The sequence below is a fragment of the Bombina bombina genome, chromosome 6 (assembly GCF_027579735.1).
Source record: "Bombina bombina isolate aBomBom1 chromosome 6, aBomBom1.pri, whole genome shotgun sequence".
In the NCBI taxonomy this organism is placed as follows: domain Eukaryota; kingdom Metazoa; phylum Chordata; class Amphibia; order Anura; family Bombinatoridae; genus Bombina; species Bombina bombina.
In genome coordinates this window covers 1,126,769,762-1,126,788,895 of record NC_069504.1, presented here as the reverse complement: position 1 = coordinate 1,126,788,895, position 19,134 = coordinate 1,126,769,762, and the positions used below count along the sequence as shown (strand labels likewise).

Genomic DNA, 19,134 nt, shown 5'->3' with positions numbered 1-19,134 from the left:
CTAGAAAATATCACCTGAACATCTCTATGTAAAAAAGAAGATATTTTACCTCAAATGTTCTAAGTATTCACAACCTACTGTAAAAAGACTTTAAGCAGCCAGTCAGGATGCTAGTCCCAGGACTTGCTAGGGAGTGTACATCTGTCATGTGCAGGCTCAGTCATGTTATTTTCTTATTCAGTTTAAAGGGACAGTATACACCAATATTCATATAACTGCATGTAACAGACAATACTATAACAATTAAGATGCACAGATACTGATATAAAAATCCAGTATAAAAACATTTAAAAACTTACTTAGAAGCTCTCAGTTTAGCTCTGTTTAAAAGGTTAGCTGGAACACCCACTGCAAGTGGGAAATAGCAGATACTCCCCCGCATATCAAAAGAACCTTTACACAAACAGAAGCAAGATGGAGTAGGTATACGTCGGTATTCTCATAAAACTTTGGGGCTTGGTTAGGAGTCTGAAAATCAGCACAATGTTATTTAACATTTTAAAAAAAAAAAACCTATATGGGCTATATAAATGGATCATCTACAAAACATTTATGCAAAGAAAAATCTAGTGTATAATGTCCCTTTAAGTAATTTCTATGAAATCTCATGTGATCAAAGGAAAGGCAAAGCATTACCTCAGCACTGCTGATGCTGATTGGTTATTGTTTTTTTAGTTTTTTTTCTTCAACCTGCAGCTGAAGTATAACTGTTTACACAGCACTTACTCTGGTGAGCTGAAGAAATTGTGAGGTAAAATATCTTCCTTTTTTACATAACGATGCTCAGGTGATATTTTTCTGTCAGCTTTTTACAGTTATGCTGCATCACTTTCAAGTGATTTAGCATATGACTATTATGTCCCTTTAAATACAGTGACATTTTTGCTCATCTCGGCGCTGCGTCCGGCTTCATGTGCTGCAACAACGAGACGAACATTCTTTCTAGTTTTACAACATTCTGCCTTATGCTTCATAATCTGAGGTCTGTGTTCCTGTAGCTGTTGGTACAGAGTGTGGCACACAGATCTACACCAGATGTAAGTTTCTGCTAACTTTAGAACATTATTGGATGGAATAATACAATGAACGATGTTCAGCTGCTGAATGTAACTTACGAGACGACGGTATTGATTGATACAATGTACTCCAGCTCTTTGGTCCATGGATTAATGAAACTAAACCACTGACTTTTCAACGTGATGAAGGATCCATCCTTTGCCTTAAACTTGTAGGAATTTGTCCGCACTTTCTCGTTGCTCTGCAGAACTGTTGAAACAATAGCGTTGGATCAGACAGGAGCTGTAAAACATGCTGCTATCCTAACTAGTAAATCTGTAGGTTATTTTATGGGTACACAATGTTGCTTGTGCACAGCCCTTACCAAGCAGATCTCAGCTGATGAAATGTGATGTGATAGTTATTAGAAGGGCAATGTATTTGGGAAAGCAGCTGATAAGAGTTCATTGTATTCAGAGCTGCTTCAGGAACACCCTTTCAAATGGGCTCTCTCTGTGCCACTGCCCTGAGGTTGATTTCTGCTGCTGCCACTTGAGTAGATCGCTTTTCAATAGCCAATACTTAAGTATTGAAATGTTTAGTACAGGTGGCAGTTCCAACAGGCCAAAGCTGTTATTTCAAATGACAAAATAAAGCTAAGGGAGCTACTTGTAAACAATTTAATAAACTCCAACAGGTAAACTGGATCATTATGAACACAATAAAGGTAATGTTTTATGGAGTATAATGTCTCTTTAATAATTCCAACTTGGGTTAGATCTCTAGTCTCAAAACAGCTAATACAGCACAACTGGCATGTTTTACACAGTTATACTAATAATACACTAGCTCATTACAGATAAGATAAGCTAAACACACGACTAACTGATAAAACAACAGACACAGTTATACTAATAATACACTAGCTCATTACAGATAAAATAAGCTTAAAGGACCAGTCAACACATTAGATTTGTATAATCAACAAATGCAAGATAACAGAATTTATGCTTACCTGATAAATTACTTTCTCCAACGGTGTGTCCGGTCCACGGCGTCATCCTTACTTGTGGGATATTCTCTTCCCCAACAGGAAATGGCAAAGAGTCCCAGCAAAGCTGGCCATATAGTCCCTCCTAGGCTCCGCCCACCCCAGTCATTCGACCGACGGACAGGAGGAAATATATATAGGAGAAACCATATGGTACCGTGGTGACTGTAGTTAGAGAAAATAATTCATCAGACCTGATTAAAAAAACCAGGGCGGGCCGTGGACCGGACACACCGTTGGAGAAAGTAATTTATCAGGTAAGCATAAATTCTGTTTTCTCCAACATTGGTGTGTCCGGTCCACGGTGTCATCCTTACTTGTGGGAACCAATACCAAAGCTTTAGGACACGGATGAAGGGAGGGAGCAAATCAGGTTACCTAAACGGAAGGCACCACAGCTTGCAAAACCTTTCTCCCAAAAATAGCCTCCGAAGAAGCAAAAGTATCAAATTTGTAAAATTTAGCAAAAGTGTGCAGTGAAGACCAAGTCGCTGCCTTACATATCTGGTCAACAGAAGCCTCGTTCTTGAAGGCCCATGTGGAAGCCACAGCTCTAGTGGAGTGAGCTGTAATTCTTTCAGGAGGCTGCCGTCCGGCAGTCTCGTAAGCCAATCGGATAATGCTTTTAAGCCAAAAGGAAAGAGAGGTAGAAGTCGCTTTTTGACCTCTCCTTTTACCAGAATAAACGACGAACAAGGAGGTTGTTTGTCTGAAATCTTTAGTAGCCTCTAAATAGAACTTTAGAGCACGGACAACGTCCAAATTGTGTAACAAACGTTCCTTCTTTGAAACTGGATTCGGACACAAAGAAGGTACAACTATCTCCTGGTTAATATTTTTGTTAGAAACAACTTTAGGAAGAAAACCAGGCTTAGTACGCAAAACCACCTTATCTGCATGGAACACCAGATAGGGCGGAGAACACTGCAGAGCAGATAACTCTGAAACTCTTCTAGCAGAAGAAATTGCAACCAAAAACAAAACTTTTCAAGATAGTAGCTTAATATCTATGGAATGTAAAGGTTCAAACGGAACCCCTTGAAGAACTGAAAGAACTAGATTTAGACTCCAGGGAGGAGTCAAAGGTCTGTAAACAGGCTTAATCCGAACCAAAGCCTGAACAAATGCTTGAACATCTGGCACAGCTGCCAGTCTTTTGTGTAGTAAGACAGATAAAGCAGAGATCTGTCCCTTTAGAGAACTTGCAGATAATCCTTTCTCCAAACCTTCTTGCAGAAAGGAGAGAATCTTAGGAATTTTTATCTTATTCCATGGAAATCCTTTGGATTCACACCAACAGATATATTTTTTCCATATCTTATGGTAAATTTTTCTAGTTACAGGTTTTCTGGCCTGAACCAGAGTATCTATAACAGAATCTGAAAACCCACGCTTTGATAAAATCAAGCGTTCAATCTCCAAGCCGTCAGTTGGAGGGAGACCAGATTTGGATGTTCGAATGGACCCTGAACAAGAAGGTCCTGTCTCAAAGGTAGCTTCCATGGTGGAGCCGATGACATATTCACCAGGTCTGCATACCAAGTCCTGCGTGGCCACGCAGGAGCTATCAAGATCACCGAGGCCCTCTCCTGATTGATCCTGGCTACTAGCCTGGGAATGAGAGGAAACGGTGGGAATACATAAGCTAGGTTGAAGGTCCAAGGTGCTACTAGTGCATCTACTAGAGTCGCCTTGGGATCCCTGGATCTGGACCCGTAGCAAGGGACCTTGAAGTTCTGACGAGACGCCATCAGATCCATGTCTGGAATGCCCCATAATTGAGTTATTTGGGCAAAGATTTCCGGATGGAGTTCCCACTCCCCCGGATGGAATGTCTGACGACTCAGAAAATCCGCTTCCCAATTTTCCACTCCTGGGATGTGGATCGCAGACAAGTGGCAGGAGTGATCCTCCGCCCATTGAATTATTTTGGTCACTTCTTTCATCGCCAGGGAACTCTTTGTTCCCCCCTGATGATTGATATATGCAACAGTCGTCATGTTGTCTGATTGAAACCTTATGAATTTGGCCTTTGCTAGTTGAGGCCAAGCTCTGAGAGCATTGAATATCGCTCTCAGTTCCAGAATGTTTATCGGGAGAAGAGACTCTTCCCGAGACCATAGTCCCTGAGCTCCACCAGACTGGCGTCGGTCGTGACAATGACCCACTCTGGTCTGCGGAAGCTCATTCCCTGGGATAGATTGTCCAGGGTCAGCCACCAACGGAGTGAATCTCTGGTCTTTTGATCAACTTGAATCATTGGAGACAAGTCTGCATAATCCCCATTCCACTGTTTGAGCATGCACAGTTGTAATGGTCTTAGATGAATTCGTGCAAAAGGAACTATGTCCATTGTTGCAACCATCAATCCTACTACTTCCATGCACTGCGCTATGGAAGGACGAGGAACAGAATGAAGCATTTGACAAGAGCTTAGAAGTTTTGATTTTCTGACCTCTGTCAGAAAAATCCTCATTTCTAAGGAATCTATTATTGTTCCCAAGAAGGGAACTCTTGTTGACGGGGACAGAGAACTTTTTTCTTTGTTCACCTTCCATCCGTGAGATCTGAGAAAGGCTAGAACGATCTCCGTATGAGCCTTTGCTTTTGACAGAGACGACGCTTGTATTAGAATGTCGTCCAAGTAAGGTACTACTGCAATGCCCCTTGGTCTTAGAACCGCTAGAAGGGACCCTAGCACCTTTGTGAAAATCCTTGGAGCAGTGGCCAACCCGAATGGGAGGGCCACAAACTGGTAATGCTTGTCCAGAAAAGCGAACCTTAGGAACTGATGATGTTCCTTGTGGATAGGAATGTGTAGGTACGCATCCTTTAGATCCACGGTAGTCATAAATTGACTTTCCTGGATGGTGGGTAGAATCGTTCGAATAGTTTCCATTTTGAACGATGGTACCCTGAGAAATTTGTTTAGGATCTTCAAATCCAAAATTGGTCTGAACGTTCCCTCCTTTTTGGGAACTACGAACAGATTGGAATAAAATCCCATTCCTTGTTCCTTTATTGGAACTGGGTGTATCACTCCCATTTTTAACAGGTCTTCTACACAATGTAAGAATGCCTGTCTCTTTATTTGGTTTGAGGATAAGTGAGACCTGTGGAACCTTCCCCTTGGGGGTAGTTCCTTGAATTCCAGGAGATAACCTTGAGAAACTATTTCTAGCGCCCAAGGATCCTGAACATCTCTTGCCCAAGCCTGAGCAAAGAGAGAGAGAGTCTGCCCCCCACTAGATCCGGTCCCGGATCGGGGGCTACTCCTTCATGCTGTTTTGTTAGCAGTGGCAGGCTTCTTGGCCTGCTTACCCTTGTTCCAGCCTTGCATTGGTTTCCAGGCTGGTTTGGCTTGTGAGGTATTACCCTCTTGCTTAGAGGATGCAGAATTAGAGGCTGGTCCGTTTCTGCGAAAAGGCTGAAAATTAGGCTTATTTTTAGCCTTAAAAGACCTATCCTGTGGAAGGGCGTGGCCCTTTCCCCCAGTGATGTCTGAAATAATCTCTTTCAATTCTGGTCCAAATAAAGTTTTACCCTTGAAAGGGATGTTAAGCAATTTTGTCTTGGATGACACATCCGCTGACCAAGACTTTAGCCAAAGCGCTCTGCGCGCCACGATAGCAAACCCTGAATTTTTCGCCGCTAGTCTAGCTAATTGCAAAGCGGCATCTAAAATAAAAGAGTTAGCCAATTTAAGTGCGTTAACTCTGTCCATAACCTCCTCATATGGAGTCTCTCTACTGAGCGACTTTTCTAGTTCCTCGAACCTGAACCACGCTGCCGTAGTGACAGGAACAATGCATGAAATTGGTTGTAGAAGGTAGCCTTGCTGTACAAAAATCTTTTTAAGCAAACCTTCTAATTTTTTATCCATAGGATCTTTGAAAGCACAACTATCTTCAATAGGAATAGTAGTGCGTTTGTTTAGAGTAGAAACTGCCCCCTCGACCTTGGGGACTGTCTGCCATAAGTCCTTTCTGGGGTCGACCATAGGAAATAATTTCTTAAATATAGGGGGGGGGAACAAAAGGTATGCCGGGCTTTTCCCACTCCTTATTTACTATGTCCGCCACCCGCTTGGGTATAGGAAAAGCGTCGGGGGGCACCGGAACCTCTAGGAACTTGTCCATCTTGCATAATTTCTCTGGAATGACCAAGTTGTCACAATCATCCAGAGTAGATAACACCTCCTTAAGCAGTGCGCGGAGATGTTCTAATTTAAATGTCACAACATCCGGTTCAGCTTGATGAGAAATTTTTCCTGAATCTGAGATTTCTCCATCAGACAAAACCTCCCTCATTGCCCCTTCAGATTGGTGTGAGGGTATGACAGAACAATTATCATCAGCGCCCTCTTGCTCTTCAGTGTTTAAAACAGAGCAATCGCGCTTTCTCTGATAAGTAGGCATTTTGGATAAAAGATTTGCTATGGAGTTATCCATTACAGCCGTTAATTGTTGCATGGTAATAAGTATTGGCGCACTAGATGTACTAGGGGCCTCCTGCGTGGGCAAAACTGGTGTAGACACAGTAGGAGATGATGTAGTATTATGTTTACTCCCCTCATCTGAGGAATCATCTTGGGCAATATCATTATCTGTGGCAGTACTGTCCTTACTTTGTTTGGACGCTATGGCACAATTATCACATAAATTTAAATGGGGAGACACATTGGCTTTCATACATATAGAACATAGCTTATCTGAAGGTACAGACATGTTAAACAGGCTTAAACTTGTCAACAAAGCACAAAAAACGTTTTAAAATAAAACCGTTACTGTCTCTTTAAATTTCAAACAGAAAACACTTTATTACTGAATATGTGAAAAAGTATGAAGGAATTGTTCAAAAATTACCAAAATTTCACCACAGTGTCTTAAAGCATTAAAAGTATTGCACACCAAATTTCAGAGCTTTAACCCTTAAAATAACGGAACCGGAGCCGTTTTAAAATTTAACCCCTATACAGTCCCAGCTATAGTCTTTGCTGAGACCCAACCAAGCCCAGAGGGGAATACGATACCAAATGACGCCTTCTAGAAGCTTTTTTAGTGATTCTTAGATCCTCACACATGCATCTGCATGCCCTGCTCTCCAAAAACAACTGCGCAGTAATGGCGCGAAAATGAGGCTCAGTCTATAACTAGAAAGGCCCCCTGACTGAAAAAGGTGTCCAACACAGTGCCTGCCGTTTTATAAACGTTCCCCAAGATTATAAATGCCAATTGATAGCCTAAATCTGAATAATATGCCCAAATAAAGCAATCGATTTAGCCCATAAAAATGTCTACCAGTTTTTTAGCCCTTATTAAGCCCTTTATTCTGTATGTTTGACTAAGAAAATGGCTTACCGGTCCCCATGAGGGGAAATGACAGCCTTCCAGCATTACACAGTCTTGTTAGAAATATGGCTAGTCATACCTTAAGCAGAAAAGTCTGCTGTTTCCCCCAACTGAAGTTACTTCATCTCAACAGTCCTGTGTGGAAACAGCAATCGATTTTAGTTACTGTCTGCTAAAATCATCTTCCTCTTACAAACAGAAATCTTCATCCTTTTCTGTTTCAGAGTAAATAGTACATACCAGCACTATTTTAAAATAACAAACACTTGATAGAAGAATAAAAACTACATTAAAACACCAAAAAACTCTTAACCATCTCCGTGGAGATGTTGCCTGTGCAACAGCAAAGAGAATGACTGGGGTGGGCGGAGCCTAGGAGGGACTATGTGGCCAGCTTTGCTGGGACTCTTTGCCATTTCCTGTTGGGGAAGAGAATATCCCACAAGTAAGGATGACGCCGTGGACCGGACACACCAATGTTGGAGAAAACAAGACAATGCAATAGCACATAGTCTGAACTTCAAATGAGTAGTAGATTTTTTTATAACAAATTTCAAAGTTATGTATATTTCCACTCTCCCTGTACCATGTGACAGCCATCAGCCAATCACAAATGCATATACATATAGTCTGTGAGTTCTTGCACATGCTCAGTAGGATCTGGTGACTCAAAAAGTGTAAATATAAAAGACTGTGAACATTTTTTTTAATGGAAGTAAATGGGAAAGTTGTTTATAATTGCATGCTGTATCTGAATCATGAAAATTTAATTTAACCTGAGTGTCCCTTTAACACATGACTAACTGATAAAACAACAGACACGGTTATACTAATAATACACTAGCTCATTACAGATAAGATAAGCTAAACACATGACTAACTGATAAAACAACAGACACAGTTACGTACAAATCAAGAGTAGTTCAGGGATGCACCTATTGAAAAGCTTATTGAATTTGTGACCCTGGTTTTCTATGCTGTGGCCAGTGACAAATATAAATGAGCTTGTGCTCTGAACCAACCAATCCCATGACAGAATGTTGCCAGGTTAGCGCAATTTCATGGATGTTCTGCAGCTTTTTTGGGAGTGGAACAAGCAGAATATTCAGAGCTATTTTATAGGAAAAGCCGGCAAAATATATAATAACTGTATAGTGCTTGTGTAATTTTCCCTATTTATAACAATGAATGAATTAAACACATATATAAATACTTTATTAAAAAAGAAAGCCAGCTGTAAAGTTTAATTCTAATCAGTAAAAAGCAATGTCTAACGTGCGTTTAGCGCTTGTTTAGTGAATTACACAAACTAAACATGAAAAGGCCAGTTGTCTACATAAACACTCGGATTGCAGGGGCAGGAAATATTCACTATAGGGTTTATTTCAGTGCAGTACATAAAAGTGAGACTTCTAATAAACACAATTGTGCTAGGGAGAGAGCATTTCTGCACTGCAGTTGTTATACACAGTAACTGTTTTGTTTTTTTGCACAGTGACTGTTTCAACAGAGGTTATGTTGCATTAGCAACTACTGGTCTTTTTTAGATCAGATACCAATATATCACTTATATATATATGTGATTCATAGTGTTTTTTACCATTGTATGCACATTGATCCCCATTGTATGCACATTGATCCCCATTGTATGCCCATTGATCCCCATTGTATGCACATTGATCCCCATTGTATGCCCATTGATCCCCATTGTATGCACATTGATCCCCATTGTATGCACATTGATCCCCATTGTATGCACATTGATCCCCATTGTATGCCCATTGATCCCCATTGTATGCCCATTGATCCCCATTGTATGCACATTGATCCCCATTGTATGCACATTGATCCCCATTGTATGCACATTGATCCTCATTGTATGCACATTGATCCCCATTGTATGCACATTGATCCTCATTGTATGCACATTGATCCCCATTGTATGCACATTGATCCCCATTGTATGCACATTGATCCTCATTGTATGCACATTGATCCCCATTGTATGCACATTGATCCCCATTGTATGCACATTGATCCCCATTGTATGCACATTGATCCCCATTGTATGCACATTGATCCCCATTGTATGCACATTGATCCTCATTGTATGCACATTGATCACCATTGTATGCACATTGATCACCATTGTATGCACATTGATCCCCATTGTATGCACATTGATCACCATTGTATGCACATTGATCACCATTGTATGCACATTGATCACCATTGTATGCACATTGATACCCATTGTATGCACATTGATACCCATTGTATGCACATTGATACCCATTGTATGCACATTGATCACCATTGTATGCACATTGATCCCCATTGTATGCACATTGATCACCATTGTATGCACATTGATCCCCATTGTATGCACATTGATCACCATTGTATGCACATTGATCCCCATTGTATGCACATTGATCCCCATTGTATGCACATTGATCACCATTGTATGCACATTGATCACCATTGTATGCACATTGATCCCCATTGTATGCACATTGATCCCCATTGTATGCACATTGATCCCCATTGTATGCACATTGATCACTTTATTTGTGCGCCACCTTTAGGTGTCCTGTTTGGATTCCTAGATTATTCCCAATTGCACAAGTTCTTGCTTACCAGTTTTATGCTGCTCCGCTAAGTGGCTGTGGTCATCCTGGTGGAAGTACTCATAACAGGAGGTGCCAAGGAGTTCCTGCGGAAGGTACCCTAGAACAGCTGTGGCCCTAGAGGAACAAAGTATAACGTCAGCTCAGGCAATGTGCCAGCCTCACAGACAGCAGAGAAATCTACGGACGACACAAAGCTTTTCATTATTTGCCTACAAGATTGCTCGGGGGAGGCAGAAATAATCAGGGAATTGCAATGGAAAATAAGTAAATAATTAGGTTTATCTATTTGGAAAACAAATATTAAAGGGATATGAAACCCCCCAAAATATTATGTGATTCAGACAGAACAAATTGTCTTTGTTCTTTTGTTATTCTTTGTTAAAGAGATACCTAGGTAGGTGTCTGGGGCACAACATGGCAGAAAATAGTGCTGCCCTCTAGTGCTCTTGTAAATGGATAACATTCTTGCAAATCTGCTGCCATATATTGCTCCTGAGTTTATGTCCCTGCATTTCAACAAAAGATTCCAAGAGAACGATAACAGAAGTATATTAAGACTTTTTGGGGGACTTTATGTCCCTTTAAAGGGACAGGAAACCCCATAATTTTATTTCATGATTTGGATGCAACAAACAATTTTAAACTTTACCATTGACTTTAATGATCAAATTTGCTTTATTCTCTTGTTATCCTGTGTTGAAGAAACAACCTTGCGCTACTGGCAGCTAGCTGAACACATCTGGTTAGCCAATCACAAGTGACAAATGTGTGTAGACACCAATCAGCAGCAGCTCACACTAGTTTAGGATATGTGCGTATTCCTTTTCAACAAGAGATACCAAGAGAACAAAGCACATTTAAAAATAGAAGTTAATTTAAAAGTGTCTTAAAATGATGTGCTCTGTCTGAATCGTGTGACTATAAAGAAAACAAATTGCATTATCTGCCGTGTGTCACACAAACAAACATAACATTCTAAAGGTTAAAGGGACATGGAACCCAAATGGTTTCTTTCATGATTCAGATAGAGAATACAATTTCATACAACTTTCTAATTTACTTCTATTATCTAATTAGTTTCATTCTCTTGTTATCATTTGTTGACGGAGCAGCCGTGCACTACTGGTTTCTAACTAAACACATGGGTGAGCCAATGACAATCTGTATATATATGCAGCCGCCAATCAGCAGCTAGAACCTAGGTTCTCTGCTGCTTCTGAGCTTACCTAGATAAACCTTTCAGCCAAGGATAACGAGAGAAGGAAGCAAATTAAATAATAGAAGTAAATTAGAAAGTTGTTTAAAATTGTATTCTCTACCTGAATCATGAAAATGTTTTGGGGGTTTTCTGTCCCTTTAACAGAACACAAATCTAATTGTACGTGTTAATACGTGTCACTTACCGCTGATCTACATAAACAAATTTACCGTCCATGGTGTAGCGTGTTACAAACTCAGTGGGTTTCACTCTAATGTCTGCGCTGCTTTGTGGTGCAATTAATGGGTGTAGCCTTCCGATGGCCACAAGGCAGCTGAAGCTCATGGTCTCTTTTTCGTTGTCACAGTCTTCGTTTAAACCCACCTCACTTGGAAGCCAGCTTCTCAAATACCCCGTGCAGTGAATCGTACAATACCTACTGTGTTCTGTACACAAGCAACAGAGCATCAGGGAAATGCTAGAAACTGATTCAATACACATAATGCAGCAAAATGGCAGAGTGATCAGGTACAATAACCCTGAGGTATTAAAGGGACATTGTAAAGCAGACATCACTGAATTCAGGTTATTATGCAGTGTTCACCCGTGGACCTATTTAATGGGCACACCAACCGGCTAATTTTAATGACCACATGGCTGTGGCTCCCAAACAGGACTTTAACTATGTGTTTAACCCTTTTGCAGGAGATAAATACAGAGCATGTACTTATTGCATTAGTGCTAACAAATTAGATCATGTAATTTTTCAGTACATACTGCATTAATTAATTACTGCAATGAGACAAACCATTTGGATTTTTACATTTTGTAAGTGGATACATTTTTCAGAGCTCCCATCTGCTCTGCAAGCTCTTCCAGGCTCCTGCAGATTCACATTGCTTACAAATGTCCTGGTTTCCAAACTGAAGCCAAAGACTGACACAACCCGACCACAGCCTGCTGACTCCGCCCACAGACAAATGACTCCACCCACTACCTACAATGACTCCACCCACACACCACCAATCCCTGCACATTCTACAACATAAAGAAATCTATAAGTGACCGTATTAAACCGAGGTAACATACTGGTACTCTCACTAAAAGCAGCTTTCCAGCTTCCTCCTACAGCCCCATAATGTGATGAGCAGCACTTGATATGCTGCTGAGCCAAGATGTCAAAACAAGGGTCCCCATCCTAATAATGAAAGGGGCCACATACACATTGCACTTATTTCTACTTCAAAGGCCAATTAATGTGCTATAAAAAATGTACAGGATGACAAATGGGTCAAATTAAACTTTCATAATTCAGATACAGCATGTAATTTTATGTCATTGTATGTAATTTTATGTCATTGTATGTAATTTTATGTCATTGTATGTAATTTTATGTAATTGTATGTAATTTTATGTCATTGTACGTAATTTTATGTAATTGTATGTAATTTTATGTAATTGTATGTAATTTTATGTCATTTTATGTAATTGTATGTAATTGTATGTAATTTTGTTTTTTTATGCAATTTTATGTAATTTTATGTCATTTTATGTAATTGTATGTAATTTTATGTAATTGTATGTAATTTTATGCAATTTTATGTCATTGTATGTCATTGTATGTCATTTTATGTCATTTTATGTAATTGTATGTAATTGTATGTCATTTTATGTCATTTTATGTAATTGTATGTAATTGTATGTAATTGTATGTAATTTTATGTAATTGTATGTAATTTTATGCAATTTTATGTCATTTTATGTCATTGTATGTCATTGTATGTCATTTTATGTCATTTTATGTAATTGTATGTAATTTTATGCAATTGTATGTAATTTGATGTAATTGTATGTCATTTTATGTTTTTTTATGCAATTTTATGTAATTTTATGTAATTGTATGTAATTTTATGTCATTTTATGTCATTTTATGTAATTGTATGTAATTTTATGTCATTTTATGCAATTTTATGTAATTTTATGTAATTGTATGTAATTTTATGCAATTTTATGTAATTTTATGTAATTGTATGTAATTTTATGTCATTGTATGTCATTTTATGTAATTGTATGTCATTTTATGTCATTGTATGTCATTTTATGTAATTTTATGTAATTGTATGTAATTGTATGTAATTTTATGTAATTGTATGTAATTGTATGTCATTTTATGTCATTTTATGTCATTTTATGTAATTGTATGTAATTGTATGTAATTTTATGTAATTGTATGTAATTTTATGCAATTGTATGTAATTTTATGTAATTGTATGTCATTTTATGTAATTGTATGTAATTTTATGTCATTTTATGCAATTGTATGTCATTTTAAACAACTTACCACTTTACTTCAATTATCAAATCTGCTTAGTTTTATTGGTGTCCTTTGTTGGAGAGCAGGCTCTGGAGTAGCAATGCACTACAGGGAGCTAGCTGAACACATTTGTATAGCCAATGATAAGAGACATACAGTATATGTGCAGCCACCAATCAGCAGCTAGCTGCTCCTGAGCATACCTAAGTATATTCTTCTATAAAGGATACAAAAAGAACAAAGCAAATAGAAGTAAATTGGAAAGTAGTTAGAAATTGCTGCTCTTTCTGAATCATGATAGTTTTTTTTTTTTTACTTTACTGTCTATTTAACGTTTAGAATTCACAAACTTTAATTTTAATAAGCACAAGTTTTACCTGGAAAATAAATAGTCACAGATCATTATGGATTCACAGAGGGCAATAAAATGTAACACCTGACCCTTCCACAACTTGAGTATTCTTTTTTCTGGTTACAGTAGATGGTTAAGACAACCAGCCCAATGCCAAGACAACAGCACAAGGCCAAGGCAGCCAGCACAAGGCCAAGGCAGCCAGCACAAGGCCAAGGCAGCCAGCACAAGGCCAAGGCAGCCACCACAAGGCCAAGGCAACCAGCGCAAGGCCAAGGCAACCAGCGCAAGGCCAAGGCAGCCAGCACAAGGCCAAGGCAGCCAGCACAAGGCCAAGGCAGCCAGCACAAGGCCAAGGCAGCCAGCACAAGGCCAAGGCAGCCAGCACAAGGCCAAGGCAGCCAGCACAAGGCCAAGGCAGCCAGCACAAGGCCAAGGCAGCCAGCACAAGGCCAAGGCAGCCAGCACAAGGCCAAGGCAACCAGCACAAGGCCAAGGCAACCAGCACAAGGCCAAGGCAACCAGCACAAGGCCAAGGCAACCAGCACAAGGCCAAGGCAACCAGCACAAGGCCAAGGCAGCCAGCACAAGGCCAATGCAACCAGCACAAGGCCAAGGCAGCCAGCACAAGGCCAAAGCAACCAGCACAAGGCCAAGGCAGCCAGCACAAGGCCAAGGCAGCCAGCACAAGGCCAAGGCAGCCAGCACAAGGCCAAGGCAGCCAGCACAAGGCCAATGCAGCCAGCACAAGGCCAATGCAGCCAGCACAAGGCCAAGGCAGCCAGCACAAGGCCAAGGCAGCCAGCACAAGGCCAAGGAAGCCAGCACAAGGCCAAGGAAGCCAGCACAATGCCAAGGAAGCCAGCACAATGCCAAGGAAGCCAGCACAACGCCAAGGCAGCCAGCACAAGGCCAAGACAACAGCACAAGGCCAATGCAACCAGCACAACGCCAAGGCAAACAGCACAACGCCAAGGCAGCCAGCACAAGGCCAAGGCAGCCAGCACAACGCCAAGGCAGCCAGCACAACGCCAAGGCAGCCAGCACAACGCCAAGGCAGCCAGCACAAGGCCAAGGCAGCCAGCACAAGGCCAAGGCAGCCAGCACAAGGAAGCCAGCACAAGGCCAAGGAAGCCAGCACAAGGCCAAGGAAGCCAGCACAAGGACAAGGCAGCCAGCACAAGGCCAAGGCAGCCAGCACAAGGCCAAGGCAACCAGCACAAGGCCAAGGCAACCAGCACAAGGCCAAGGCAACCAGCACAAGGCCAAGGCAACCAGCACAATGCCAAGGCAAACAGCACAACGCCAAGGCAAACAGCACAACGCCAAGGCAAACAGCACAACGCCAAGGCAGCCAGCACAACGCCAAGGCAAACAGCACAAGGCCAAGGCAGCCAGCACAAGGCCAAGGCAGCCAGCACAAGGCCAAGGCAGCCAGCACAAGGCCAAGGAAGCCAGCACAAGGCCAAGGAAGCCAGCACAAGGCCAAGGAAGCCAGCACAAGGCCAAGGAAGCCAGCATAAGGCCAAGGCAGCCAGCAAAATGTAAAGACAACAGCACAAGGCCAAGGCAGCCAGCACAAGGCCAAGGCAGCCAGCACAAGGCCAAGGCAGCCAGCACAAGGCCAAGGAAGCCAGCACAAGGCCAAGGAAGCCAGCACAAGGCCAAGGCAACCAGCACAAGGCCAAGGCAGTCAGCACAAGGCCAAGGCAGCCAGCAAAAGGCCAAGGCAGCCAGCAAAAGGCCAAGGCAGCCAGCAAAAGGCCAAGGAAGCCAGCACAAGGCCAAGAAAATCAGCACAATGCCATGACAATCAGTATAATGCCACACTGCAGTCTCTTCTGCTGGTGTGATGGGTAGAGTAGCGCATAGGTCTGACATGTGAAGCAGCGCTACTGCACATACACAACCAGGAATCAGAGTCTATATGTGAGTGAGCATTAGAGGTTATGTAGCAGGTTCTATGGCCACTGACTCCCCTCCCATTTGCTTCAGACTAGGGGTGGTAAGGCTGTGGCAGCCAGCACACGCATGTAACATGCAAAAGAGCGAGTACAAGACGCACAACAGGTTTTTATAATGCGGCATGCGGTGAATCGTCTGTAGTATCTGCTCATCTGATTCCACTTCTCCAACTAGAGGATTTTCACAGTTTACTTTTGGCTAACATAACAACTAAATTTAACCCTTAAATTACCAAAACCGTATGTCACTATATAAAGTATAAGGACAGGGACCTCATACATCATGTTCTAGAAGGCTGTAAATACCTTTTTTCTTAGCATTATGTAGAAAATCATTTTCCTCCTTGTGAGAGACTCGAGCGGTCTTCATACGGCAGAAGAAGGACCTCCTGGAACCCCAATGGAGACGACCTGATCCGGCCTGAAAGTGCGTATGGACTTGTAGACCAGCTTTCAAAAAAGTTCAATGACAATATGTTAGTTCAAAGAATGTGTCTGCGATAATACAGAAGCTCTACTATTCACTAACCTTAGGGGCTACCACAGAGCTACCGCATCTTTGTAACTTTTATGGTTTTCATTTTAGAAATTTAATTATTTATCCAAATCCAGTTAAAATAAAACTGACCTTTTCACTTATAGGGACAGAATTGTTATTGTTTTAAAAGATAGATAATCCCTTTATTACCCATTCCCCAGTTTTGCATAACCAGCACAGTTATATTAATACACTTTTTACCTCTCTGGTTACCTTGTATCTAAGCCTCTGCAAACTGCCCCCCTATCTCAGTTCTTTTTTACAGACTTGCATTTAGAGATAAGAGACGGCCTTCAAGGGTTTAGAAATTAGCATATGAGTTACTTAGGTTTAGCTTTAAACTAAGAATACCAAGAGAACAAAGCAAATTTAATGATTAAAGTAGATTTGAAAGTTGTTTAAAATGACATGCCCTATCTGAAGCAGGAAAGTTACATTTTGACTAGACTGCCTCTTTAAGTAATGCACTGTGATTCAAGACCTGTGATTACCATAGATTTGAACTCAAACGTTTTTCTTTAATCCTTATGAAAAAGCAGCATTTAAACCTGGTACATTTTTATTGTTGCCTAATAAAATGTGAGGTGAATATAGCAAGTTCTGTTGTGCACTTCCTACTGATACGTGCTGACTTATAGGTACTTATTAGCCAAAAAGCATGCTCAGCTATTCCCTAGCAGCCAGTAAGCATGATCAGCAATTCCCTATCAGCCAATAAGCATACTCAGCAATTCCCTATCAGCCAATGAGCATAATCAGCAATTCCCTATCAGCCAATAAGCATAATCAGCAATTCCCTGTCAGTCAATGAGCATAATCAGCAATTCCCTATCAGCCAATGAGCATAATCAGCAATTCCCTATCAGCCAATAAGCATAATCAGCAATTCCCTGTCAGTCAATGAGCATAATCAGCAATTCCCTATCAGCCAATGAGCATGATCGGAAATTCCTTATAAGCCAGTGAGCATGAACACAAATTCCCTATCAGTCAATGAGCATGAACACAAATTCCCTATCAGCCAATGAGCATGCTCAGTAATTCCCTATCAGCCAATAAGCATGAACACAAATTCCCTATCAGCCAATGAGCATGAACACAAATTCCCTATCAGCCAATGAGCATGATCAAGGAGTACATTGCTTAGTTAGTTTCAGTTTAGACTTAAGCTGCCTGTTTGAATGCTCCTACAGATGATAGAAGACTTCATGCCTTTACAAACATTTATACTGCAGCATCGTGTGGTTATAATAAAAAGTCCAGTGATGTAAAACACAAACGTAGTAACTATTTGCTGAGTCCAGGCACTTGTTTGGGATTTGCTGTTTGTTGTAGAGATAATTACCTAATATTGTCGTGTTGAAGAAAACCCAGATGACTTTAATGGCAGTCAAATTTGGCTGCAGAACATTAAAGGGACATGAAACCCGGAAATATTCCTTCATGATTCAGATAGAACATACCATTTTCAACAACTTTCCAATTTACTTCTAATATTTAATTTGCTTAGTTCTCGTGGTATCCTTTGTTGTAAAGCATACCTAGATAGGCTCAGGAGGTGGGAGCTAGCTGCTGATTGGTGGCTGCACATATATGTCTCTTGCCATTGGCTTACCAATGTGTTCAGCTAGCTCCCAGTAGTGCATTCCTGCTCCTTCATCAAAGGATACGAAGAGAATGAAGCAAAATTGACAATAGAAGTAAATTGGAAAGTTGTTAAAAAATGTGGTTCTTCCTATCCCTTTATCTCCTGTATGCCCTATCTGTATCATGTCCCTTTAATTGCCTTACAGTGAAAGTGACTGGTCAGCCGCCAACTGAGGAAGAGCCTGACTTGATGACAGATATTAATTCTATGGAACAAATCACTGTTTCACTTGGACAGTTTCATGTGAAGTGTTGCAAACTGAACTGGCTGTTACCCACGCCGCACTACATTACTATTCTTTGCATGTGCTTGAGACTTCCGAATAATGTGAAAGCTTTGAGAATGACCAGTAAAAAGTGTGTATTTCATGATCAATAAAGCAATGCTATTTAATGAATTCTAAAATCAGGGGCACTAATAGTTGCGTGCACCCTTTAGCTTCCAGCTCGTGGGGCACGCAACGATTGGAGGAAGCCGGATTTGTCATCCATATGCTAAATAAAGTAAGAGATGTGGGCAGAGGATCAGCGGTATGTTTACCATAACGCAATGGTAACTATTTAAAAAAAGAAGAGTCATTGTAAAGTTTAATGAATTGAAGTGCCCCTGTTATTAATATTCGGCTAGATTACGAGTTGTGCGTTAGGGTAAAAAAGCAGTGTTAAGAGGTCCTAACGCTGCTTTTTTACGCCCGCTGGTATTACGAGTCTTGAAGGTTTAGGGGCACTGCACACTTCTTTGGCCTTACCGCAAAACGACTTACATAAACTTTATAAAGTCTTTTCTCTATGGGACTTCCATAGCGCCGGTATTACGAGTCTGTCCTGGGAGGCCAAAAAGTGAGCGGTACACCCTACCCCGTCAAGAGTCCTAACGCATTTAAAAGTCAGTAGTTATGAGTTTTATGGTACAACGCCGTAACATAAACCTCATAACTAAAGTGCTAAAAAGTACACTAACACCCATAAACTACCTATTAACCCCTAAACCGAGGCCCTCCAGTATTGCAAACACTATAATAAATTTTTTAACCCCTAATCTGCCGTACCGGACACCGCCGCCACCTACATTATATTGGTTACATTATTG

At 41.0% G+C, this 19,134-nt stretch overlaps 1 protein-coding gene across 1 annotated transcript in view; it reads right to left on the bottom strand.

Moving 5' to 3' along the window:
- Nucleotides 1–19,134, bottom strand: part of BMAL2 (basic helix-loop-helix ARNT like 2) — a 416,858-nt gene that overhangs the window by 69,197 nt on the left and 328,527 nt on the right. The window contains 4 exon segments of the mRNA XM_053719098.1: nt 1,116–1,266; nt 10,039–10,145; nt 11,435–11,675; nt 16,166–16,309. Of these exon segments, the coding sequence (XP_053575073.1) occupies nt 1,116–1,266; nt 10,039–10,145; nt 11,435–11,675; nt 16,166–16,309 (643 nt within the window).